Source organism: Dermacentor silvarum, chromosome 10, assembly GCF_013339745.2.
Source record: "Dermacentor silvarum isolate Dsil-2018 chromosome 10, BIME_Dsil_1.4, whole genome shotgun sequence".
Classification (NCBI taxonomy): domain Eukaryota; kingdom Metazoa; phylum Arthropoda; class Arachnida; order Ixodida; family Ixodidae; genus Dermacentor; species Dermacentor silvarum.
This window is the reverse complement of record NC_051163.1, coordinates 56,898,105-56,924,838: the sequence shown is the minus strand read 5'-3', so window position 1 is coordinate 56,924,838 and position 26,734 is coordinate 56,898,105. Positions and strand designations below refer to the sequence as shown.

Here is a 26,734-nt window from a genome sequence, read left to right as displayed (position 1 = left end):
AGCCAATGATAGCCTAGCCAAGACCGGTACGGCGGTTTCATTTCTGTTTGCGTTCTGTGTAGAGTGTACTAGTTCTGTGCCAGGCGTGATCGTAAAGTGAATTGCTCTCAACTTGCTTTCGGCATTCGATTGACATCCCATACTGTGCGCCTGCGAAGCCGACAGTTGCTGAGGTTTACCACCGGTTGCCTGATCGGTGGAACCAGGTTGATCAACCGGCGCTTTTACGGAGTACCTGGTGGACTTCCAAAGCTGTTCTCTGCGCGTAGCTGCCCAGCATGGACGCTGAGGCAGAGGCTCGGCTAACGCTTACGGGGCTGTTGCGGCTAATCCGCGAAGAACCGTGGCAGCAAGCCGAAGAACTGTTGGACCTCGTGAGGGCCCGCGGCAAGAACCTCGCGCCCCTGTCGCCCAGTGCCAACGTAGTGCGCCGTGTGTTGCGGCTCATTCGCGACGAGTATGCCAGCGCCTACTTGGGTCGCCAGGTATAAAGGATCAGTGACGAAACGACTACTACTGTTCTACCTAAAGTTTAAATGCCGGTGTCACAGCGAACTGACGACCAAAGCATAGTATACTGTGTATTGGAAGCTTGGAAGTGCACAAATAATATGTTACTTGACGTGACCTTACATCCGCAAGTTTTAATATATGAAGTAGTTAGTCTGTACAAAGTGTCACAGATAAAGAATTGTACTGCGAAACGTGCGGGGCGACACTTCTGCAATTAGGACGATTGGACTGAGCTCTCACAGCATTGCCTTTTAAGTGTGCAACGGAGCATAGACAGTTTCAGCTGTGGATCTTGGATCTGCTGGCCTAAACAAGACTGCGTTGTTTTCATTACTCTAGTGAGAACCAAGCCCACTTTAGACTGAAAGGAATCCTTATTTTGCTTTGAAAAGGGAGAAGTGGATCAAGTGGGCTGTATTCTAGTTGAGATCAAAATAATGACGTGGAGTTAGGCCAGACATCTAATGTGTAGAGTAGACAAACCGTGGCCTATTTTACTGATGCCATACCTTCACTTTCGATCGTGATCAAGCCTGTTTGGCTCCCTCCCGCAGCTTCCGCAAGGAAGCCAATTGCGAACGAGAAACTCGACCCCGATCGGGCTTGATCGCGATCGGTAGTGCGCCGCGTGACGCCCGTATTAGAGTAACAAGTAGGGCATTAAGAAAGGGTGCAGCTGAGATCAGTTGAGAATTAGGTGTAGGAAGGAGGTTATGGAAGTTGCAAATATCAGGTGGGTTCAGTTGAAGCAAAACAGGCGTCATAAATGATTTCTGTGACATGTCCCTATTGTGCAGTCAACTTATTTAGGCTGATGGTGCCAAAAATAAAATCTTCGCATTCCCACCCGCAGGTGGAGGCCGACAGGGACTCTCTTCAGAAGCTCCTGTCGGCACGCGACGACTCGGTCAGCGACTACACGCGACCGCTTCCGGGGCTGCGCGAACAGCTGCTGGACAGCCTCGATGAGCTCGAGCGCGAGCTGCGGCCACAGCGCGGAGAATGTGGCCGCCCAGGGACCTGAGCACATCCAGTCAGGAGACCTGCTTCTTACCCAGGGGAGGTCACGCACCGTGGAGGCTTTCCTCAAGAGGGCTGCCCAGAATCAGCGCACATTTCAGGTAGAGATGTGGCGCAAAGCAAAGCGTTTGTTGACGTCTTGTCTCTTGAGGTAATGGTCAGCAGCAGTTAAACGTGATGTCCCTGGCGCCAACAATGTCCACAAGGGGACCTGTTATCGTCAGAATGTCCCGTGTCGAAATGTCGGCTCCAAAGACATCCCTTGTTCTAGCACTATCAATCATTTCAGTTATTAATGCGAAGCATTATACAGGCTACCTCGCACCGAGCTTTAGAGGTGGTTTTTCAGTCAGCCCCAAAAGGACCACATTAGCGTGCTCATAGTCGCTAAAGAGTGCCTGATATATAAAATACACAGGCATGCGGAATTCAATAGGCAAGATTCACGTTCCAAAGTGCTGTCGTTAATATTCTAGAACAAATTAAAACTGATTACAGAGCAAAACGGGCTTTGGGTGAGGAGTGTGCAGCCGAGGAGGCAGATACTAGTGTTCCTAGTGTGCCAAAGTACATTTAGCGGTAATTCGGTGTCGCAGGGTCACCTAGGGGGGCCTGTGCCCTCTTATCGTCATGGTAGTGACGGCGCCGCAGTCTCAAAGCCAGCAAGTGGCGGTGTTACGCACGCGCAAGCGGTGTCACATGATAGGCTCGGCACCGTGCTATGTGTAGAGGTAGTTTGGAGAGAAAAGTGGTGTGGCCAAGGGGAGTGAGTGTTGCTCCCAAAGCACTTGGTAAAGTGGCACACAACGAACGACAGTACACTAGTCTTATCAGCAAGCAAAAGCGTCCCACATTTACAATAATTCCCGTGAGGGAGTTCTGGCCTGAATTTTTATCTTGCTGTGAACAAGAACAAGGAAAACTTTTTTTTTTGTTTACTTAAGGGCGTTGTTAACAGTAATAGACATAAAGTGTGTGAGCACTTAAGCATGCATGACAGCAGCAGTGAATGTTGTGATATCCGAAATGTCTTTCTTCATGTTATGTGGTCTGCATCCTCATTTTGCACATTTGACTGTGGACATGGAGTGCCATCTCACCAGTGCTGCCCGAAAGAATCACATTGTCCCGTCTGAACTCTGCACGAGAACATGCAGGAGTTTGATGGCCCCTCATTGTGCTCGCTTTAAGTTCTAACATGCGAGGGCTCCGATTGTCAGTTACTAAGCAAGGAATTTCCCAGGAAGCATTTTGGGGCATTGTGTCCAAGCCTCCAAGTTAGTGTACGAGAGATTGCCTTGCATTCTTACATTGTACATTCACAGCTTGTTTCGTCTAAGTGAATCATGTGCTGCAGTGATGATAAGCATTAAGACCTAACCTATGCAAGAGATAAGCAGCGAACAACGCGAGGCGTAACAGCAAGCTTGAAACTAGTTTCAAGCGTCATAGAGTCATGCATTGACTGCCTGCTTGAAGTAAACCAGATACTCCCTTCACACTAGCATTGGTCATGTTTAAATTTTTACTGCTGTTAGCTGGTCAGCGGGCCTATTTGGCCTCCTCACGGTGACCAAATGTAACGGAAGACCCTGACTGCCTTCGGAGTATGCCTAGGTGCATTGCCCGTGGGAGCGGACTATCAATAACTGTTTTGCCTTCTTAAATAAGCACACCCATATGCCACACACATTTCTACAAAATGGTATGGTCACAATAGTGTTGCAAACGACTTGTTGCCATCGCTGAGTGTTCTGACACAAAAGCAGAATAATGGACAGCTTAATGAACGAGTAGTAGTTGCGTCAGTATGTGTACAGAGCAGTGCACTGTGGTATGCTTGGACCATTCGAAAGTGTATTTGTTGAAGTAGTAAACACTGCCAATGCTTTTGAAATGTTGATGCATAGTCTGCACTTGCCATTCTGCAATTTTTTCAACAATGCATAATAACACTTTGTGCTACTGTTTGCTCAATTAAGTTTTTATGTTAATTCAGGGGCCACGCATGCATATGTTGCCAAGCACCCTCAAAGGGTTTCCTGGACACTTTTTTAACGTTGGTCAGGTTTCTGAGGTCAGTCCATTTATAGTCCTCTTGAAGTGCTACAAAATTACAAACCTCACGTAGCATACAGCTGTTACACACAAGTAATCATGACAAAAAATGTGCCCCATCGCTTCTTCCTGAACATCCCTCCAAAGTCACAGCTTCACTCTCTTTGGCTAGCCTCTCTGTTTGCTACAAGAACATGGTGAACTGACTTACCAAAAAAGAAGGAAGGTTCTGATAGAAAAGTGGTGCGACTCGACCTGGAACAGGCTGTACAGAAGACATATACGAGTCCACATTGTCTCCTTGGAACTAGATCTCTCAGGAAGTTATACACAGTCATAGACATGTTGGCAAGTATTGATAACAGTGTTTGAACATCTCGCGCATCGGCATGCAGAAAAAGTGTTGCATCATAGTCCATTCAATGCTGTGGGCACTGCCATAATGATGACCTTTTATTAATATCGCCATAATCATGGCACAGACACAATTTATATACATAGTGTTTAAAGTGCTCTACCTCTTCTATTTAATATATTAATGTTCATAATCAGAAGAAGGTCATGTGGTTACATACATGTGAATGCCATAAAGGTACTCTATCTCTACATGAAGCACTCAAACATTTTACATTGCACTCAGTCATTTCTTGGCTTCTGTCGCTCGCCTTTTGTCATTGAAACAAACTGTCACTGCCAGGGGTGTCGAGATATTCACTCACTTTCCACCGAGAGTTGTCATTGGTGCGCAAGCCTTGCTGTCGACGTGATAGTTCTATTGTGCCTTAGGTTCTTGCCTGCAGACGTGGTAAGCTCGAAGAGCATTCACCTCACACTGCCGCAAACGGTTGAGACGGTGCTCATCCAGCCTTTATTTTGCTGGCCACAACGTACAGTGCAACGCACTCAACATATTGCTCTCACTTCAACGGCCAATTGTGTTCAAACGCGTTGATTATGCTATTGTGCTCTTCTGCAACAGGTTCTGGTGGCAGAAGGGGGACCGCGCTGCGAGGGTGTGCAGCTCGCAGAGTCCTTGGCACGTGTGGGCATCGCGACCACTCTTGTCCCCGACTCTGCCATCCTGGCTCTAATGCCTCGGGTGAGCAAGGTGATCCTGGGTACAGACTGTGTCCTGGCGGACGGAGGCCTTCAGGTGGGTTGCTTGAGGAACGCTTGTCTCGGGGGCCAGCTTGAGTCGTCCTTCTGTGTTGTGAACTATGAACTGTGTTCTGAACTTGCACCTTGAAAGATGTGCACTAATGAATTCTTAAAAGGGAACGTCAGCTTGGGGTCAATACTGATTTTATAATTCAAATACAGGGTGACGCAAAGGTAACAGAAAAAGCAACAACTTAGTCAATTAGAGAGTATAAAAAAGTAGCAAGATGCTGTTTTCATAGGAATGCATAGAAAAAAAAGCATAGGGTTTCTCTTTTTTAATAACATTACATATAATAACATTATATTTTAATAACAGATCTTTCCCACCAACAGGTGGTGCTTCTGTTGTGTCACAACTTCATTTGGGCTGCATCAGGGCCACCTCTCGGTGACTGCTCTGGCTATAGGATTTTCTTGTTCTAAAAAAATCCCTTGTACGGCCTATAAATTTCAAATTCTTACTTTTTGTGTTACTGCTATGTCACCTTGTATACAAGAAATGCAGTAATGGTCTTATTAGAAAGATTGAGCGTGTCCGTAAACGTAATGCCATTAGCGGAATACCGGGCTCTTGGAAAGGTTTACGGCAGCAGTTGCGTTGGTACAGACATCTAGCGAAGCAGTGTCTAACCAGAGAGCATGCAAAACTAATACTGCAGTGACTTAAATATTCTATTTTACTGCTGTTGTAAAGTGTTGGTAGTGACTTAATCGTTAACGTGCAGTACTTTTATTACTTTTTCAACAATAACATTGAAGTGGAAAAAAAATTTTTGAAATGCATTGCAGTTAAACAAAACACCACAATATGTCACTCTCATCTTTGCTACTGTCGTCCATGGCTCCCGCAACCTAATAATTCGCAAATGTTGAGAAGTCTACAGATGAATTAAACCTCTCTATTATAAACGATACCATGACAGGGTCTGAATGAAGTTTGTTAGGTATGCTGCTGTGTTGACCATCATTCATCGCATCCTTATTCTCATCATCATCATCATCCTCCATCCGCTCTTTGGTTCCCAGTGCCTGCTGGCAGCAAAACCTTTTTGTTTACGTCTTCCGGGGTTTTAAAAATGTTTGCAACATCAAGTTTACAACTCTAAGCTCCACAATGAAAGCATGCATCACATTTCCGCTGAGCATGTAAGAGGTTCTAAAATGAACAAAATGAGCATGCTAATTTACAGTTTGAATGAAATTCTTCCATTGTCTGTGCGAGTTTTGCATTCGTCCTATTAATAAAACAGTGCCATCTTCATGTTTATTAATATCAGTTTTGTGTGCCTTAAGTGCTCTAACCGATTCAGCTTGCAGAAGTATGATACAGTTGAACCTTGTTATAACAGTCACATTTAATGTGAAAATACCTTTTGTATATCCGATATTCATTATAAGCATATATATCTGTTACATGTTAATATCGGTGAAAAACATTTTATATTAACTTTGCTATGTCCGATGGTTCGTTAATTGGTGTTCATTATGTCAAGGCTTGACTGTATCTGTTTTCATTGCAGAGTTACGGAGTTGTAAACTAAGGCATTGAATTTTCTGAAATTTTTACACCTTTTGTCAATTTTTGTAGAATATGAGAGCTCCTATGTAAAAATTATCTCCCAACAGTCATTAGGATTTTATCAATTTTAAAAATCCAACAAATTTAATTCCATTTGGTTCAGCAGTAGCCTAATAAGAATGTTCTGTGTTTCACAAGCATTTTGATAAGGAAATACTGAGCTGAAGCTTCCTTTTAAAGATTGCTCCACTTGCTTGTAAGACGCACCTCAATTTTAGTGCTTTTAAGTAAGTGCTGGTAGTTTCTGTTTACAAAATAATAGTTCTGAAGTCACCAAAAAGGAGCTGCTTGAGAAAATGCAGAATGTACTGTGAGAACGTCCACGTGTGACGCGTTCCTTGTAAGTTTCTCTGAGAACCGTCTTCTGCAGGCTGTCAGGTAATTTTTGTTAGTGCCTCAGAAGCTGAAAGCAGTCAAAAACCAATATGTAAGGATAAATTTCAGCTTGGTGGCTAGCAGAAAATGACTCCTAATATATCCTGATGTGGAGCGAATCACATTTGTGCGCCTTGTGCAGACTTCGTCAGGAATATGCAAGTCACAGCGCATGCTACCATTGTTGTTTCTGGGACATCCAGTAGGCTACTCCCAACATATGTACACAGCATATGTCCCCATATGGTTGCAACTATGGTACAGCAGGCATTTTGCAGCTGCCACTGGTTACAGTTCAATCTCCTGATGGGCATTTATTTGTCAGTTTTCAAGTGCTGCCTTTATGAACGAGAAAAGGACTGTTCTGCAAACAGTGGTTGTATCGATAAATCAAATTGGAAATGAAAGCACAATGAGTAAATCATGGCTCCGTGATCTGTAATTCAAGTTCTTGCAAAAAGGCAATGGCTACCTTGTATCTTTCTGTGTCCTGGACCTGTGTGTGTGTTGCACATCCTGAAGAATATACTGTAGTATGTTAAGAATACGAAGAATTATATTAGCTATATATATGTTGTGTGAAATTTACCACAACTCTGCCATATTTCTTTTACTTAAATGTGTGGTACCCCTATTTAAAGCAAATTTAGTGTGCCTTTCCCATTAGCCTCCCCCTCGCTCCCTGTCGTAGCACCATTTTTTTGTTTCTCTCTCGCGTTGAAACAAAGGTGGGAGCACTGCCAACAAGAACTGTTATAGAATTGCGTAAGCTGCAACTGTGGTCACACATTATTACGACTTCCATTCTTTCGATGTGTACTCTGCTTCTGGCGGTCGTTCACAACACCTCGGAGTGCACTAAGGTGCGACGTGGTTCGTGTTATGCACAAGGTATTCACACGGTGTTATGCACAACAGGCTCCTTGCGGCAGCCACGCCTTGGCCCTGGCCGCACGACACTGTGCGGTGCCACTGCTGGTGTGCGCGCCGGGGGCCACGCTGAGTCCGCAGCTGCCCTGCTCGGAGAGTGCCTACCAGCAGCTGGGATCTCCGGAGCCCCTCGGCCCGGAGCCGCGGTCCGGAGCGCTCCTGCTCAACCCGGCCTCCGACTGCGTGCCGCCGGACCTCGTTCCGCTGCTGGTGACGAGCGCTGGTGGACACGCCCCATCTTACGTCTACAGGCTGCTCAGCGAGGTCTACCATCCCGACGACCACGCATTGACTGCTTCCTGAAAGGAGGAATAAAAAAAGAAGCGAGAGCGCATGTTGAAATAAACGGGCACCTTTGTTAAAGGCCACGCTCACGATTTGCTCACTTGGGGAGTATCCAAGGCAAGATTATAAAATCAAAATGTCACACCGTTTTGAGTTCCTTCGTTTGCCCGGTTGCCCCTAGTTTGTTGTCAATGTTGGTTGTCCTGTAAAACCTCTCTATAACGAAGTTGAAGGGCAGCCACACGTTGGTATAACGATTGTCTGCCATCGCGGCCGATATTGGCTGCCTGGCAAGGGAAGAGTGCGTTGTTAGTAACCGCTAGATAAGCCGATGCTATAGCCGGCTGCCAACTCCCGTCAGGGTCTGCAAAAGACTGCGCTCTGCCGCGTGTTCGTCAGCGAGATGACTGCACTGTCTAATGGAACTTTCAACACTAATCCATCTTTGCCGTTGTCGTGCGCGCTCAAGTAGTGACGTGACTGAAGCCCCTGAATTCTCTAAAAGTAGCGGAAAGCTGTGATCTCGTTGCTGAGCTACGTGATTGGATGATAACTTCTGCACGCCCCCTGGTTTGGACTAGGAGTAGCCAGCAGGCCACGCACACCGCGCACTCATAATCAACTGGTCAACAAACATAGGAACATAGCGTCCACAATCGTAAAGGTACATAGAAACACCCGTGACGACCCGCCCGTGAGGATCCGGCCTTTCGCAGTTTCCTGGCTGTTAGCCACTTGTTCATGCAAAGAGAAAGGAGGTCGCGGCTTTGAAAAATACGCCAAGCTCACAAGTTGGCCGCTTAATGTCACACGGCCGCTTAACGTAACCGGCGCATCAGGCGCGCGCTATTTAAATATTTTTCTATTGGCGCAGACCATGAGGCGCTGCCGGCAGTTGTCGCTACATTTAGAAGATCCAGCGGTTTTAGGCGTGACGGGTCTCACGGAGTCACGTGAGCGTGCCTGTGAAGCGCTGCAAGCCTCCGATTTCATTCATCGCTGTGCGCAAGCAGACGCTTATAAACAACGAAAAAGCATCTCAGAGACACCGATAAGCCGAGCGACTGCCGAGAGCATGAGCAGTGGTCGTAATACTGTAACGATCTATTTTGTTCGTCGCGCCGAGTGCCCAATCATGGCGATACAGCCGGTGCTGCATTGTCGGAGGCAATGACGGTGTGCGAATGCATAGGTGCCTTGCGGTACGAAGGCATATTTCTGGATATACGTGGTACATTCTGCACCGTTCAATCGCAGCTGCGATAATCTGCTGCTCATGCGCGGTCATTAGGGAACGTATTTTGGAACGATCCGCTTAAGGGGATCGTTGTAAAAAAAAAATTACATCAGGCGGATCGTTCTAAAATACGTTGCTTTGACTGCGCATGAGCAGCAAATTATCGCAGGTGCGATTAGACGGCGCAGAATGTACTACATATATCCAGAAATATGCCTTCATACCGCAAGCCGGCCACACGCTCCTTCGACCAAGGCTATGTGTGCATGCTCCAGATCGCAGTAGATTGCCGGTGGTTAACTGAGTGCGGTGCGAAGCAACTGCTGTAAATTGTGTGTGTAAGCGATGGCGGCGCGGCTGGTTTGACGAGTTACCGGGTAACCGACAGGTCGCGGGAGTTTTGAACTGCTGATTCAGACCAGCAGCATCGCGCGCCATAAGATTTCAATCTAATAGGCGTAAATTGCAGTCTGAAAAAGAAAATTCGTGATATCCACTTAAAGAACAATTTTGCTTCGTTGAAATGAGAGCGTTAATGCATGGGTTCCTAATGTTACATCCATTAGTTCGTTATAACGAGGTAGCTTGAAAGACAACATCGTTATAACGTGGTCGCATCTGCACGAAAATAGCTTCCAATATCAAAAGGTATTTAAATACCCAATATTCGTTATGAGCGTGCATGCAGTGATATGGGCGGAAAAACACGATTGGGTCTATGCACAAGAAACAAGAGCATCGTGATATGCCTTTTATGGGCCAGAAAAGGATCTCACATTGAAGCCGCCAGGCCGATATATCAGTGGCGCACCGACGGAGGGGGGTTTCGGGGGTTGTAACCCCCCCTTAAGGCCGACTTCACACCCCCTTTTGTTTAACCCCTTTTCTTTCCTTGCGCATTTGAGTACTGCAACTAAGATGTAAGACGCGCAATCGTCTGCACACTCGCAAAAAGCGCATTTTTTTACAATTTCCCATGAAGAAATTGAAATTAGTGCTGTTTAGATGATATTGGCAAACTCTCAACCCCCCCCTCCCCCCCCCCCCCCTGGCAGAGATCCTGGGTGCGCTACTGCTCGACACAGAGGTTGTCGAGGCACGGCGCTTCAGCAAAGTGTTGTTGGAGAGTGTGTTCTTCATAGGGGTAGGACACTGGTTCGGTAGCTGAGCAGGCGGTTTCTGCAACTGGAATATCTTCTTTTGCGAGTTCGCTGCTAACTGCCTCAACGGTCTCTGGCTCTTGACTCTCCTTTGTTGCCTCTTCCACAGGCTCAGAATGTGCCGTTGTGATCTCAGTCGATGCAGTCTCGCAAGCTTCTGCGCTGACCGGTGGTGGAACTTCGCTGGTGTCAGCTGGCAGATCTCCCGTTGCATCTAGGACCTCTGTGACATCCATGATGTGTTCTTGCAGTGCGTCATCTGAAGGTCTTGTGCGATGTCGCAGCTTGTCAGCATACGTTACTACACAGTCTGCAGTCGTGTGCCCAAAGCGTCGGCAATCGTCGCACCTAGGCGTGCGACAGTGACGGCGAATGTGACCAACTTTGTGGCAGCGAAGGCACAGTAGTGGTCTTCCAGGGATGAGTAGAAGACTTTGTATTCCGCAGACTGTTCGTAAGTGTGAGATATCGATGACACTGACACCATCAGCAAGTGACAGAACAACATCTCGATTGAGAGTTCGCATTTCTTCCATATCTGATACTTTCCAGCTTTCCTTGGATATTGACAGCACTTTTCCGAAAGTCTGTAGTGCCTCGCGTATGTAAGCATCCTCTAAATGTTCAGGAAGCCATAGCATCTTAATCTTTACCTCCGCTGGCTCCGGATCAATCACAACACATCTCTGAGACTTAACCAGAAATTCACCGCAGGTGACTAATCTAGCTTTCGCAGACGGCGATTTGCATGTCATCATCCAGACAGACATCTGGAATTGTCCTATTGAGATTATTTCTTTCAAGTCTATAATCTTCCGGAGAGCATCTCTGAAGTCTTGAGCACGATATGGGCGTCCGGTTAGGTCAGCATGTAGAAAAACGGAGTCAGTGACGAGCTTACCAATTGGGAGACGAGGCAGGACGATACGATAGTCATTACTGCTGGCTTGAGCCTGGGCAGCACCTCGGCCAGAGGCCGATTGATCCTCTTTTGCGGAGGACATCAAAGCACGACCGTTCAGCACGCCGTCTTCTTCTCCACGGCTGCTCCACGGTTCTGGCTTACTAAAGGTGTGCCTAGTGCGTACGTTATTGCATGTACACGTCATATCACAGCTATCTCGATCGCTGACTAACGGTGTGGCCTAGTGCGTGCACCAACACGCTGCACTATAGGTACTACGTTTAAGTGTTCACATGTGGCGTTCAGGAGGTCGCCTTAGTGCCACACGTGTACTTCTCATTGCGGCTCGTTATGTCTTGCAAGAAGCCTAGCCCCGATTTTATAACATAATGCATTACCAATATATCTTACAAAGAACCCCGATCGTATAACTTCACGCATTACGATATGTCCGGCAGGCTTTTGCCTTCTTGTGTTACAAGAGTGTAACACCTGCCGAACTTTTTGTCTGCCATGTACGAACAAATATTTTTATGAGAAGAACGCTGAGGGTTCCCAGCTCTCAATCTGCCTCCTTGATAGCACTACAAATAATTCTGGTTTCTCAGCTTTATACATTCCGCGTAGATCACTGATCTGCACTATGCTGCGCAGATCAATCATTTGTTCCTTTTATTTGTAGCGGCGAACTAGCGTCATCGTCATCTGCAACAACCTCATTCACTCCTGGTGGTGCGTGTGAGCGAGCCACGAGACGTTCCATTTCGCTTCGCTGTCATCGTCACAGTAGGCTGCGTCTCGTCCGAGGCCACCCAGCACTTCAAGCCCCTGCCGCGCACATTGCGTCGTTACCAGACCCTCCGTGTCAAAAGGACGCCGTATAAGGCTCGCCTACCACAGCCAGCGGATGGAATCTTTACGCCAACGCGACTCGAGTAGGCACGCGAGGCGTCTGCCGCCAGCAAATTCCGTTCTCCATCACTTCCCACGGCTTGCACGAAAACGCAGCCAAAGAAAGGTTCACGAGCGATCCACTAAGAAGTCGGGAAACCGCAAACGATTGCCCCCAGGCTTCAGCTTTCATCAAGGCCCGGGGCTGAAGATACAGCGCCGTATCTCGTGGAATCAGCAACGGGTGACGTCTGGATTCCGGAGCTGCCAACGGCGTTACCTCGGAGAACGGGTGACAATTACCGTGGGTGCTGCGAAGCCAGCGTATGGTGTTGGACTTTGCTCCGAGACTCCATCGCTTCCTCTATGGATCAAATCTGCAGTTCTCCGAACGCGCACTCTACGTCGAGCTTCGAGGAAAACGGAGATCTCGCGGGCCATGCTACCAAGCTGTCCTCTCTCAATCAAAGCTAATGCGCCGTCGCCGCTGAAACGTTGCCCGTACGAGACGCCTCAGCAGGCGACCGACACCTCCAACAGGCCCAGATTTGATGCCAAAGCAAAGGTATCGGACGCCGCCGCCAACCTCGCGGAGAAAACGTGCAGCTGCGAGCGAGTCACTGAATCTGCTGGACACATCACTGTCTTGCCGAGCGAGGTTATCATGCGTCCCGGAGGAAGCCATCACCCAGGAGCCTCCCAGGCTGCAGACGGTACCGGAACGATTGGACGTGGTAGGACGCCAGGGCTGTTGTCATCTGCTTCTGGCCACGACTATAAGAACGTCGATGGCCAGCACGTCGACTGCCCTCGTGCGTCCACGGCATGTCTGGAGGGTGTGTCTCCCGTTTGCGCGCTCCCTACCGGCCATGATGCATCTAACCAGCCGTTTCCTACGGCAGTGCCCGCGTCTATCACAGCTTGCAGCCTTCACGTCCGCAGGAAGCAGCCACGTCGTCTTGCGCTGCTGCAGCGAATGCATCGTTCCGTTCCGGCCTCTGAGGGTTCAAGAGGGCGAGACTCCCCAGAAGCCGCTAGACGTCACCGGGTTAGGTTGGCTAGCCGAGTCCCGCTGCTCCTGGCCACTGTTGCGGGATGAATCGAGGGTGAGCTCTTCACGCCTCCGACCAGCTGCTGGTATTTGAGACTGTTAGCGAGCCTGGACGACAACGCTTCCTGTGACGCGCGACAGATTCGCCCTCCAACTCTTCTCTGGTGCACGTCTCTGGGCGAAGCAAGTCAGCACCAGGCACTTGCCGAAGCCTACGCATTTTAGTTCAAAGCCGCAATGTGTGTGGACGCTGATGCTCGGTGGCCTGGTTGCTGACAGTGACAGCGGCGGACGAGCGCCACGCAGGTGACGAATTCGCAAACCACCGGCTGGCGTGACGAATATCACAAGAGCGGTTCTAAATATCGTAGTGATTTTGATGGTTGAATTTTACGGCGACGTTGGTGTTTCTTGTTTTGTTAGATGTAATAAAGTCATTGCGAAGCACATGCGTCCCCTCACTTTGTGAACTGATCAAAGTGATCGCAGATCGAAACGCCAGAGTATTGCGTTCTGTTTAGACGTTCTGTAAGAGCTAAATTTGCTAACCATGCTTGCTTAATTGGCATGGGGAAGATGCGGAATTTGTGTCGAGAAGAGGGAGAGAACGAAAGAAATCACGCTTGCACAAGTCGGCACAAAGTAAGACTTGGGGTATTGACTTTTCTTTTTTTTTTCGCATTGTACTGCAGAGAACTGCCGAAAATGTTTATGGCCTGCAGACAAAACCCCTACAAGCACGGGATATGGCGTGCTTGCCGGGTTTATTATAGCCTGTGACTCATTATATTCAGTACCAAATGGAGAAGCCTCAGGCGCATCAGCTGTGTTTGCTTCTTGAGCGGGCGCCTCAGAGAAGCATGCAGTTAACTCTTGTTCGAATCAAGAGCAACACATTTCCATTTTAAGTTACTCTTTTCTTTTTCAGAACTATTTTTCGTAATACGTTACAGTGTCTTAAAACATAGTGCACGAAGCCAGTGCACCAGACGTTATCAGTGTTTCATCGCTAGTTTTCTCAATCTCCTGGTACGTATGTGTTAATTCGTATGAGAATTAACTCGACACGTAAGGCGAGAAACAAGGCTAGGTCCGCCTGGAGCCAGCAACACACCGCCCGCCCTCGCAACATTCCAAAGTAACGAAATTACCCCCTTTGTTATGAAGTTACGAGATAGATAGCCAGATCCTAGATACGCCAAACAAGCATGAAGTCAGCAAGAAGACCTTGTTTTGAAAAAAAAAAAAAATTATACCTCCCTTCCACTCCGTGAAGATGGTCGAACAGCGAAGCTGTGTTAGTTACACCGAGTGTTATGCATGTGTTGCACGTGATGCAATTGCGTAAACACAAGTAAACACAGATCTACAATACCAACTTGTATTGAAACGTTGCGAAGCAAGAAGAGGCATTCACTTCCGACGCTGCTCGACGAGTGTCCAGTTCTGTGGTCGAAACCTGCCGAGCAGCCGCCAGCGGCATCGGCTGCAGTCACGGACACCGCGCGCGTTCGGCGCGAACGCAAGGAAACGCGGACGGCGTCGGCAGCATCTCTACGCGTTGCGTGTTATCCGAAAAGGCGCGCCGCATGGAAACACCTGCTACTAAGTGGTTCGTTGTGAGAAAGGAAAGGTTGGTGCTATCTTCTGCAGCCCTTGAGGGGGCACGGCTACCTTCTCTTGTACCCATCGCCTCTCCTCCTCGCCCCCAGCACGGCCTCTTATTGATCGTCCCCTCCCCCCAGTGCGCGCTCTCTCATTGGCCGCCTCCTCCCCCATCGTGCTTCTCCTCCTCTGCTGGCCACATGACCCGCCCTCCCCCGGCGCGGCTCTCATCCTCTCCTGGTCACGTGAATTAAGAGTAATCAAAGCAAATTCATCATCATCATCATCAGCCTATATTTATGTCCACTGCAGGATGAAGGCCTCTCCCTGCGATCTCCAATTACCCCTGTCTTGCGCTAGCGTATTCCATGAATATAATAAATCAAATTCTGGGGTTTTACGTGACAAAACACGATATAAATACACGATGACTTTTGCATTTCGCCCCCATCGCAATTCGGGCACCGCGGTTGGGAGGAAAACCTCGGGCTTAGCAGCTCAGGGCCATAGCCACTGGGGTACAGCCGCGGGCGCTTTTATGAACCCTGACCCACGTGCCCTGACCTTATACTGTCAACATATAAGTGCTCGCTGTATGCACAGGCATATATGCCACGTTTATCCCCCGCACTATCACCAGAGCAGTGACGATGGGGTCGGAAGTCCATGACATGGGATGGACCCTCTTCGTCGCTGATATGGAAGGCTTGGTGGGTTCGAATCCGGACGGCGGGCGCGTCGTACCGCCCGAGGATGCTAGGGAAACCCGCCGCCGATGGAGTCGGTGTGAGCACCCGCGCTGTCTGAAGTTACTGCGGATGACGGACCGGGGTCAGAGTAGCGGTCCCGTGACGGCCACGATGGCTGCTCGCTCGCATATGCCAGCCACTCGAGCCGGAAACCGTCCGACAGGTGTTTCAGCGCGCATTCACCGAGTCGGACCGAACCGGGGCCGTTGCACCCCTGCCTGGTTGACCGTCGCGTCGGCGCCCGCTTCCTCGGACGCTGTGCGACGGGACCTGCGGGGGGCGGAATCTCCACACCGCTCCTGCGCTACCAACGGTAATTTTCACGTTCACGTCTCGATGCCGCGGGGGGGTCGAATACATCATACTGGCTACACACGTAGAAAGATATGACAAAACACAAAACCGCATGTGCCCGAAGAAAAGCGTGGGGGAAATTAGTCCTTTTATTTATTGACTTAATTTTTTGTTAGCTTGGCATGTAAAAAATCCGGCAGAACCCATCTCATGCTGTCTGTCGACGGTAACGCGTTTAGCATATTGAATCAATATAGTGACGCAACGTATTGCCACCCGTCGAAACGTGTTTATATATATATCACGTTTATATATATAAACGATTCGGGGGTTGTAACCCCTCCCTGAGGCCGACTTAACCCCGCCTTTTGTTTAATACCTTTTCTTTCCTTACGGATTGGCTACTGCCACTAAGATGTAAAACGCGCAATCGTCTGCACACTTGCAAAAAGCGCATTTTTTGACAATTTACCGTGAAGAAATCGAAATTAGTGCTGTTTAGATGGTATTGGCAGACTGTCAACCCCCCCCCCCCCCTCCCCCTGGCAGAGATCCTGGGTGCGCTTCTGCGATATATGGCACGTGAACAACGAAGTGCAAACGCAGTCTGCATACACCATTGATAAAATGCCGTGCTATAACGTAACCGCGCGATCTGTGTGATCACACGGGATCGGAAAGTTGACTTGCCGGCTGCAGGCCAGCATTGCGGTTTGCCAGAACGCGCATGCAGGTCAAGAATGCGCCGGCTGAGTTGCTCAAGCTGATCACCTTTGTCATCTTATTGCGATAACAATTACGCGGACACTCGAGACGCGTTCACGCTGTCGGCGTTCCTGTTGCCGTGCTGTAAAGCTATCGACATGTAGATGCTTTACCGCCTCGTTGAGCTGACGACCGCTGACGAAAGCGCGGCGCCGGCGAATCACAAACTCGCAAGCGAACGTTCGGAAAGCAAGATGTTTTATGCCTTCCGCTTCTGGCACGAGCGCTAGCATTCCCGCTGTGCAGCTGTGCACATGACACACCGCGCTGCATATACCGACTAACGTTGGTGCATACAGTGGTCTGAGAGGAACGTACTTCAAGCTACAAACGCTTACTGCTTTCCTTTCCATGTCGCGCACCATTTAGTGTCTGCAACGCCGGTATCGGTGCTCCACATTACGGGAGCGTTGTGACACGCCATGATAGCTGCCAGGGCGCTGTTCCTCTTGCGTAGCAGTGGTTGCCTCGCGTGATGTGTCGTGCCGACATGACGCTCCCTTGAATTCTTGGCACCTTCTCTCCGAGGATCTTCAGCGCAACGCTAAACCTTGCTGTCGTCTTCAATACTCCCAGCTCACTGCCCAGCTTTATTTTTTTTCTCTCTCTCCATATATATATATATATATATATATATATAGTATGTATATTATTCGAAGCAAATACGCTTGTGCACGGTAACAAATCCCAGGTGGTCAAAATTAATCCGGGGCAAATCGCAATATAGCGTGCTTCATAATCATATTGTTGTTGCGGCACGTAAACCTACAGAATAAAAAAAAACATATTGCGATACAATTATATGGACACTCTAGGCGAATTTCTGCCGTCGTCGTCGCCGTGAGGTTCCGTATAAGGTCCAAGGGCGATAACGCCGTCGCCGCGCGCCCTACGCTGTATGTGCGAGTGAAAGCGTGCGAGGGGAGCCGAGATGCGGCTCAATCTCGCCCGCGCGATTGAGAGGGAAGCGGGCAGGAAATGCGCCGTCTTTCACCGCGCGCGAGGCACCCAACCAACGTTGCGAGGCATCGGGGGGAGGGAGGGGGGGGGCGCATTTTACTCTGGCTGCAACTGCATATGTGGCGGCTGCGCGCGGCCGTATCTTGCGATCGATCTGTGTTGAGTGCACAGTCTAGGTGCGTCTGCGGCTCGTAGCTTTGTACGTGCTGTGTGTTCTCGGCGCTCAGTTCGCGTTGAAGCGATAGACTACAGGACGAAGGTCACTTCGCTCGCTGCTGCCGCCGCGTTTCCTCACGCCAGCGTTTTGACAGCGAGTGTCCGCGGTCATCGAGTGTGATGTGTTCATGTTTGCTGTACGCGCTGACACTATGCTTGTTAATTTAGTTAGCAAGCGCATGTTTACAAGTCGATGCGGCCGATAAAAGTACTATCCTTAATTCGTATGGCTCTCTGCTAATTTGCTATCGCAATCGATGCTTCGGCTTTCGGGTGAAACTGCGCCTTTTTTTAAGCACCCTTCGAATATTTGTATTAGAATCTTCCATTCGATTTTAGAAAACAAGTTTCGCTATTCAAACACCCCTATATAATGAAAACGTACCTGTCCCCGACTGAGCAGTGGCTACCATCGCCCGCTGAAGTCGTGCATCCTGGCCGAGGGCCGCACAGCCAGAGGCTTATCGGACAGCGCCCACAGCGGCCGGCCTCCGCCGCGCTGCGGGGCCGCCCCAGACCCTTGGTCCTGCACGAAGGTTGCAACGCGCGGGCTTGTTGGTGGGCCATCACGTATACGGTACACGCTCAAGAACACGTGAAGGTATACGCAGTTACTGGCACGTGCAACAATACGCGGCGACAGAAACTGCGTTTATTGCGATAGCAATTATATGGACACTTCAGGCGCATTTCTGTCGTCGCCGTGATGTTCCGTATAAAGTCCAAGGGCGATAACACCGTCGCCGTATGCTGTAGGTGCGAGCGAAAGCGGGCGATGGTGAGCCGACGATGACGCCTCAATCTCACGCGCACAAGAGAGGAAACGCGCTGTCTTCCGTCGCGCGCAACGCACCGGGGAAGGGGGGGGGGGGTTCTACTATAGAGGCTAGATAGTTCTACTCCGGCGGCTGCTGCGTACGGCGCGGCCGCGTGTGCGCTTTGTTTTCGTCGCTTAGTTTGCGTTGAAGCGAGAGGCAGCACAAAGGCCCGCTGCTGCTGGCGCGCTTCCTCACTCCAGCGTTTTTACAGCGAATGTCGGGGGGTCATCGAGTGAGATGCGTTGATGTTTGCCTGTGCGCACGTGACACCATACTTGTTAATTTAGTTAGTAAGCGAATTTTTACACGGCCGATAAGACCACTATCCTTCGTATAGCTATCTGATAATTTGCTATCACTATCAATGCTTCGCCTTTCGGGCGAAACTGCGACGTTTTCTCCGTTTGTGAATGCCAAAGCTGCAAGGTACCCTGATTAGGCAAGGCCGAAGTCTCTGTAAAGCCTTTGGACTGGACAAGTCCAGCCGTTCACCGAGCCGCGTCGGGAAATTTCGCTATGCATTGAAATATGTAAAGCGCCGTCGAGGGATCGTTCTCGAGCAATGTTTTTTTTTTTTTAAGGGCGTTAGTACTATAGTGGCGGACGGTGACAAGAACTTTGATTGGTCCTCAGAAACTGGCCAGGGGGAGCCGAAGGCTCCCTCAGGTCAAGTCGGTGACTCCGCCCACGATGGCACCGGGAGGCGAAATCCCGGCCGTTGCGATGTCGTGGGCTCTCTGGACTGCCTGGAACTGGATGTGGTGGTGGTCGCTTCTTAGGAACTCCTTCCACTGTTCCTTTGTGGAAAGTATAGAGTTTTCTATGGCTGGGCACAGCCAGAGCATATGATCAAAACAGCATGAATCGGCTCCGCATTTGGGGCACGACTGCGGGAAGTGTCGTGAAACAATGTTGGGAGCAGGCGAGTAACTCGCCCCTCAGCAAAGGCCTCGAAGTTCGAACAGTGTCCGCAACTGACATTCCTCCCCAGACTTTGGAGCCTAGAGCTGACGATGTCTCGCATACGCTCGCCGTTGAAGAAGTACTACCAACGGCATCCATACTTCGACAATATAGATGTCACATACGTCCCTATAGTGCTGTACCTCAGACGCACACAGTATAGGTGCATATTAATGGACACGCGGTTGATTAATATGAACAACCGGTAAGCCGCCGCCAGTATGATAATTTGCACATAGCTAGGGCGAGAAATCCTTATTTATTCTGTCATATAGGGCGCTGCAAGAGAAGAAACTAAGGACAGCACAGAAGATGACGAAGCTGACTGAACGCACGGTTTGTTGCACTTTGAATATCGAGCAGAATACGTCTGTGATTAGTATATATATATATATATATATATATATATATATATATATATATATATATTGTAATGAACGGAGACAGAGACACAGTACCCGTTCCTGGGCCGGCTGTTCTATTCTCCGCCCGTCGTCTTTCTCTTCTAGCGCCCGCCTTGCGAGCGCTCGCGGCCAAGTTCACTTCGTCTTTACACTCGGCCACGCTGCAACTGAGTTTCCGGCGCGCTTGCAACAAAGAAACTTGTCCAAGGTCTGAGGTAGTCGTTGGTAAGCCATCCAGCGCGCAACCAGCTTCTCTGGTGGGCGGCACTGGCTGTTGCGCGCTGGTCGCAGGCCTCGCCAACTGTTGTTGGAAAAGGATGATCACACATTGTCCAATAATGTAGACCGGAACATATCGAGCAGTACGGGTGCCAGGGCCATCGGCTCCGCTTTGTTGCGGTGGCCACCATGCCTTGGGCGCCGCACTGACCCTGAATGGCGCACCTTCAGTCCTGCGTGGATGTTGCGATTAACGGCGATAGCACCGATAGGGGCAGCAGGGGTGTTCTCGGAAATAGAGGACCATGGTAATGGGTCGTTCTGGCAAATGGTCTTGTCTGCCGCTGACGCTTGTTTGAATGCCAAACCCTGATATCCTATAGCAGAAATCGGTACTGAAGGACGGCCACCGCCACTGCCGCTGGAACCACGAGGTGTTGGCGTTGGTTGCAGCTGAGCACTAGAAGACACCGAAGTGCTGCCACTGTTCCCCTGATGCGGTGGTGGCCCCGGGCAACAGGCATCCCGCAGTGAAGGCTGCCCCGTGATGCCCAGTATAAGTGAAACTTCCGAAGCCGAGCACGACGACGGCACCGGGTGGAGGGGGCCTGCAAGCAGCTGCTGCTGCCGCCCAGGGATGAGTGGGACAGGGCTCTGCGCCATTCGGTCCAGGCGCTGGTCGGTTTCTCGCTGCTTGAGACGTAAGTCGAACGCCGCCTCGTAGACCGGCTGGCGGGCCACCTCGTTGGTGGATGGCGCCCCCTTTGCGGCAGATGTGGCGTGTGCCGGAGTGGGGCCTTTGCGATTATCCTCGGCCCTCAGCAGCCGTAGAGCCACGGCGGCTGGGTCCGTGTCCCAAGGGTCGCCGTACTGCTGATTGCCCGCATCGTCGCCGCATGCGTCTGCTTCCGCCGCCGCTGCGGATGCAGCTTCATCTGCTGTCTTGGAGGCCATGCTGCCGAGTACGCTATGGAAAGCGGAGGACGCCGACGTGGAGATGCTCGAACCGGAGGTCTGTGATTGATGCGGGGGCTGCTGAGGGATCGACTCGCTGCCGCTGTTGCTGAACCGTTGGTTCTCGGCCGCGATCTTCGATGAAGACTAGCCGCAGCTGATGCTCGGGGATGTAGGGGCAGCGCATGTATAAGGGAGCGGGCGGAAGGCAGCTATAAGAGCTGCACTCCATTCAAGCCAGGACCCCTGCTTAATGCCGTCGTACTTGTCCCAAGCCTTGGCGGCACCGCAAAGTCGGTTTGCCGCAACCTGCCATCTTTTTTGGTCTGGCCAAGCATGACGGTCACCCATGGCATTGATAGCGCGAATCCAAGGGATGACGTCATCTTCAAAGCCGCGAAACGTCGGTATTTGTATGAAATCCGGCTGCTGGAAGTCGCAGCTTATCATCTCCGCCAGCCTACCTGTCCTTCGGCCCGAGGAACCAGGGCCGGTGTCCACGGACAGTGGGGTCATTGTGGTTGTCGCGGCAGCCGGTTCTACCGCAAAGGAAGCATCAACGGCATACCTTGGTGGCTGAGGAGTCGAAGTAGTTCTCATGATGATATTCTTACCGAGGGAAGCCTGTACGGCGTTCCCAGGCAGGACAGGTCCAAGACGGGGGGGCCGGAGCGCTGTCTCATTGAGACGGGCAACGGCTCAACCACCGACGGATACGAAGGAGTTAGTCAGTAGCTCGAGCTGGTGATTCAGCTTGGCGATGGCTTGGACGAGAGCGCCGGTAGAGTCCTGTCCAAGAGCCAACGAGGAGGCTTGGACGCCGTCCCCGGATGGTGAGGTGGGTGCTTGCGACGGTGGTAGGGTGGCCGGCTCCATAGCTGAGGAAGCGTGTACGGCGTTCCTGCGCAGGAGGGACCGGGCACGCTGAAGAACCGTGCGAGGAAACACTTAAGGCCGGAACGCCTTAAGTCAGGTCCGTTGTAGACGTTGTAGCACAGGTTCGTTGAGCGACTGCGCCATTGTAATGAACGGAGACAGAGACACAGCACCCGTTGTTGTTGTTGTTGTTGTTGCCTCAAAACATTGGGCCGGCTGTTCTATTCTCCGCCCGTCGTCTTTCTCTTCTAGCGCCCGCCTTGCGAGCGCTCGCGGCCAAGTTCACTTCGTCTTTACAATATATATATATATATATATATATATATATATATATATATATATATATATATATAGACCTTTTATGCATTTTCTGCAAAACAGCCAATTCTTGGCCGATCCCTCACGGTTGGTGATGTGTCATTTGTGCAAAGGAACAAAGACAACTTTGCTCACCGTCTTGTATATGCCACTAAACTATTGTAAATCACCTGTAAATATATTTCTCTCTCTCTCTTCTTCCCGTAACATTTTGGTGGAGGTTGTGGGCCCTTCAAGACACAAGACGTACGGACTTACGCAGCGGGCGCTCCTTGTCTCCATCTACAATGCAATGCCAGCTCAAGGCGAGAATGCTTCAGACACGTCGTCAGGCGTGCCCACCGTCATCCTGGCACAACCACCGCGCGACCCAGGAACGTTTTCCGGCCCCGACACCACACATGTTGAAGATTGGCTTCAACTGTACGGACGGGTGAGCGCACACAACCACTGGAACCAGATTGACATGCTATCTAAGCTGCTATTTCACCTCGCGGGAAAGGCTCCGGCCTGGTTTCAGACCGAAGAGAAAAAACTCACCAGCTGGGATGTGTGCAAACAGAAGCGCAAGGATGTGTTCGGCAAGCCTGTTGGTCGTGGGCGTGCCACACAGAAAGACCTTGCGTACCGCGTTCAGACTTGAACTCAGTCCTTCGTGACCGACATTCAAGACGTGCTTGCACTTCGTCGCAAAGTTGACGAGAAGATGCCAGAAGCGCAAAAGGCCACGTCCTCAAGGGAATAGCTGACGACCCGTTCCATCTCCTCGTGTTTAGGAACTCACCCACGGTGCAGGACATAATTTTTGAATGCAGCCGCTTCGAAGAAGCAATTAGCCGTTGATATAGAGCGCCCAGCTTTCTTCCCAACACGGCTGCTACACGGCTGCTACACGGCTGCTACAACACGGCTGATACAGGGGGGAGGCCGCATTCTGCGCCGCGCGCGCCCACCGGAGAGGCTGTATTTTGAAGGCCATCTGTGTGTCGGAGGCAGAGTCCTTCCTACCTGCGCTGTGTTTTTGCGGCTTAGTTAGCGTTAGCTGAACCGTAGCGATTGTGCCCGCTCGTAGCGTCTTCTGCACTAAGAGAAGTATAGATTGCTCTGAAATTTAGACAATGAAGGCATGTCAAGCGCAATAAACAAAGTCACACGAACGTCTAAATCCACAAGCACGAATATCAGAGAAAACCATGTACTTCTGTGACCTCGTGTAGGCAGTTAGGCGTCGGATTAGCCAGTTACGCCTCGTCGCCTACGGATTGCGGCTTCAACGTGCATCAGCAGTGCATCGCCTTCTGCTTCGCTTGCGACGGCACCAGCTAAGACAACTGCTGCGCTAAAAGGCACAGAAAGGCAACGACGTTGCCGGGCGAATCTCGCTTAATTTGCTCCGGCGCGAGACACGCCATCGTGAAGCAGAATGCCTTCGCGCGTTCGCGGCGCACGGTGCGAACTCTGCCACTGGCATTCCTGCAGCCACTCGCCAGCAGGACGCCGCACGCCAACAAACGTGCAACATGGTCGCCGGCCCGCAAATCCTGCGCCTTTCGCTGCAGAGGACCGCGAGTTCACGAAGCAAACATGCAACAGCTTCTGTGAAGACAGGTTTCACTTGCGTGTTCTACCGATTCCTATGAAATAGGGATCAACCATATTTTATACAGCGTAAGCTGTTATGGGCTCATTCCAATAGCCGTTTTAGGTCGGGATGATGCCGCCCGCGGCGTCCCCCGCGTAACCGCTATCGCCGGAAACGCGAAAAAAATACCCGATTCCCGCTGGGGTCGAACCCGCGCCCGCTGCGTGGGAGCCGGATACTCTACCACTGAGCCACGCAAGTGCTTGCTATCGGGCCGCCGAAAATACCCTATTTAAGGCAACGCAGGGTGAGACGACTCGAGCCTCCGCCAGTATGGTGGCGCCATCTAGGTAAGTAGCCTGCAAACGCAGCGTCCGCAGGCGCAGACGACCAACGTTACTAGACGGAGATATGCGATTCAGACGAGGCGCGCAATCAACGCACTCCCGAGCTGCCGAGCCTCCGCCAGTATGGTGGCGCCATCTAGTTAATGTACAGTCAACCACAAAAGTTTGCGGACCACGCGAGCGCGTGCCAGACTGCCTATCCGCGCCACCTAGCGGTACGCCACCTAGCGGCGAAAGGGGCGCTCTCCCGGATATGAGCCCTCTTGGTACTCGCCTGCCTGTTAATTTTTTATTCCCGTGCATGACATTGTTAGTTCGTTGTGTTGACGCAGAGCGCTGTCTGCGATAAGACCGCCACATATCTGGCTTGATAGCAGTATCGGAGCAATCACTGCAACCTTTGTCGACTGGTGTGCCAGTGGGTAGATAAGTTTCACGAAGCGCTGCGACGATTTTTTTACGCGACGTTTACTGGCGCACTCTGGTTGGCAGCATCTTGGTCCAATGAGTGTTGCTGCTTCTGCGTCTTGAGAGAAAGGGTAGGGAGGTGTTTCACTGTCATCAAAAATAAAGAAAAGCGGATGCATAGAAAATTTTCTTTCACACATAGGCGCATCTTCGCATCAGTCGCTGAAAACGTAGTAGACTTGCTTCAGGCCACGTGGTGATTGCCTATTTGGAAAGATGCCGCTGCGTGTTCCACTTGACGAAAGAAGGCACATTGTGCGTTTATTTATAGAGGGAATACCTCAGCGCGAAATCTGCCGCCGAACCAACAGGAGCCGGACTGCCGTGAATAGGATTATTCAAGCTTTCCGCGACGATGACAGATTCACAGATATGGAGCGCAGTGGGCGTCCAAGGGCCACGACTGAGGAAGAGGACCGCCTGATTACGGCCGCCATCGTGGCTGATCCTTTTCAAAGTGCAGAGGATATCCGAGAAGCGCTCTCGCTCACGGTATCGTCTGAGACTGTAAGAAGAAGGCTGAGTGAGCTTGGCCTGCAGTCTTTCGTAGCAGCACAGAAGCCCTGCCTCTCAGACAGCCAGCTACAAGAACGACTCATGTTCGCTACAGCAATGAAAGATTGGACAACAGAGAAATGGGGCGATGTCATCTTTAGCGACGAGTCAACTTTTTCCACGCGCTGGGACCAACGGAAGCGGGTTTGGCGTCCACTAAACTGCAGGTGTGTTTACAGTGTATTGGCAGTTAATTCACGAAGCTAATTCTGCATCACAACATGTTTCACGTAAAATGAGCTTTTGGACACTACGAGATTTTTCTGTAGTGGTATTATGTTGAAAACATTAACGATTGTTTCATAGTACTACTTACTCTGAAGCTAATTAAAAGCTGCCAGTGGGTCTTTCAGTACTATCTAATGATGTTTGCACGTTTTCTATTGCAACTCTATAACAGCATTATAAAGTTCATACGCAAGAGGAATCACAACATTTTTAGACGCGCCGCTGGAACCCAACTGTATGCTATTTCTTGCAGATATCTGCCTAATTACACACAGAGTGTTCTATCCAGTGGACGGTGTTCCGTGAGCGTGTGGGGAGCAATCAGCAAAGATGGCCTTGGTCCCCTTGTGCGTCTGGAAGGGCCCTTCACTGCGTCACGGTACTGCGACGTCATCACTAGACACCTCGTTCCGTATGCGCTGGACGGTCCCTTCAGCGACGGCTGCTATTTTTTTCAACACGACCGCAGCCCGATCCATAAAGCACGTATCGTCCAGTCATTGCTAGAAGAACATGCTGTTTGCCAGCTTGAGTGGCCTCCATGTGGCGCCGACTTGAATCCCATAGAAAATGTCTGGGGCATGTTGAAGAAACGGCTGTCCACACGAGCCAACCGCGGCCGCACGGCCGATACGCTGTGGCAAGCGATCGCACAAGAATGGGAAAGCCTGCGCGGTCGACCGGAGATTACTGAATCTTTGTACGAGTCGATGCCCACACGCATCAATAAGGTGCTAGAAAACGGCGGACATTTCACTTCCTACTAGATCATTGAGAGACCTATGTTTCATGACACTTCTGTAAATGTCTTGTGAATAAATTCATCCCCTTCAGACACGAATTATGATGCACTGTCTGCAAATGCGTCAAATGCGCATGACATCATTTCAAGACGCTCACTATTACATTCCAAGAAAGAAGACGAAGCAATGTGCTGTTTTGTGCGAGTTTCAGTAAAAAAATTAATTAGCGTATAACTCATTATCTAATTATTCTGAAATCCGTCAGCTTCAATGCTTGCATAAAAAGAATCAACTATTAGGCCCGAAACGCATGCACACTTGCTTTTTCGGTTGTATTCGTGTCGACCAGAGAAAAAAAATACTCTTGACGTTGGTCTTGGAACGCGGCACGTCGAACGATTGTCTAACATGGTAGTGTCTCCAGCAAAGTGATCACCTGCAGCAATACGCAGGACAATGAAGTTAACTGACCGCTAGTTGTCCCATCAGGAAGCGGACACGATGTT

At 50.2% G+C, this 26,734-nt stretch overlaps 2 protein-coding genes across 3 annotated transcripts in view; one reads left to right on the top strand and one right to left on the bottom strand.

Annotated features, from left to right (window-relative positions):
- The first annotated feature begins 10 nt into the window (after positions 1-10).
- Positions 11-8,069, top strand: LOC119431403 (translation initiation factor eIF-2B subunit beta-like). Its single transcript, XM_037698895.2, is given in 5 exon segments — positions 11-485; positions 1,367-1,510; positions 1,512-1,634; positions 4,571-4,744; positions 7,625-8,069. Coding segments are annotated over 5 exon segments (963 nt in total). The 5' UTR covers positions 11-278; the 3' UTR covers positions 7,940-8,069.
- The window catches only part of LOC119431399 (serine/threonine-protein kinase ICK), a 77,378-nt gene continuing 58,444 nt past the window's right edge, over positions 7,801-26,734 (bottom strand). The window contains exons 6-7 of one of the 2 annotated variants that reach the window (XM_037698887.2): positions 18,139-18,279; positions 7,801-7,935 (exon numbers count right to left, since the gene is read on the bottom strand). In XM_037698887.2, the coding sequence (XP_037554815.1) occupies positions 18,160-18,279 (120 nt within the window). In that variant the 3' untranslated portion in view covers positions 7,801-7,935; positions 18,139-18,159. The remainder of the gene's footprint in view (positions 7,936-18,138; positions 18,280-26,734) is intronic. The other variant, XM_037698888.2, reaches the window with a different exon arrangement.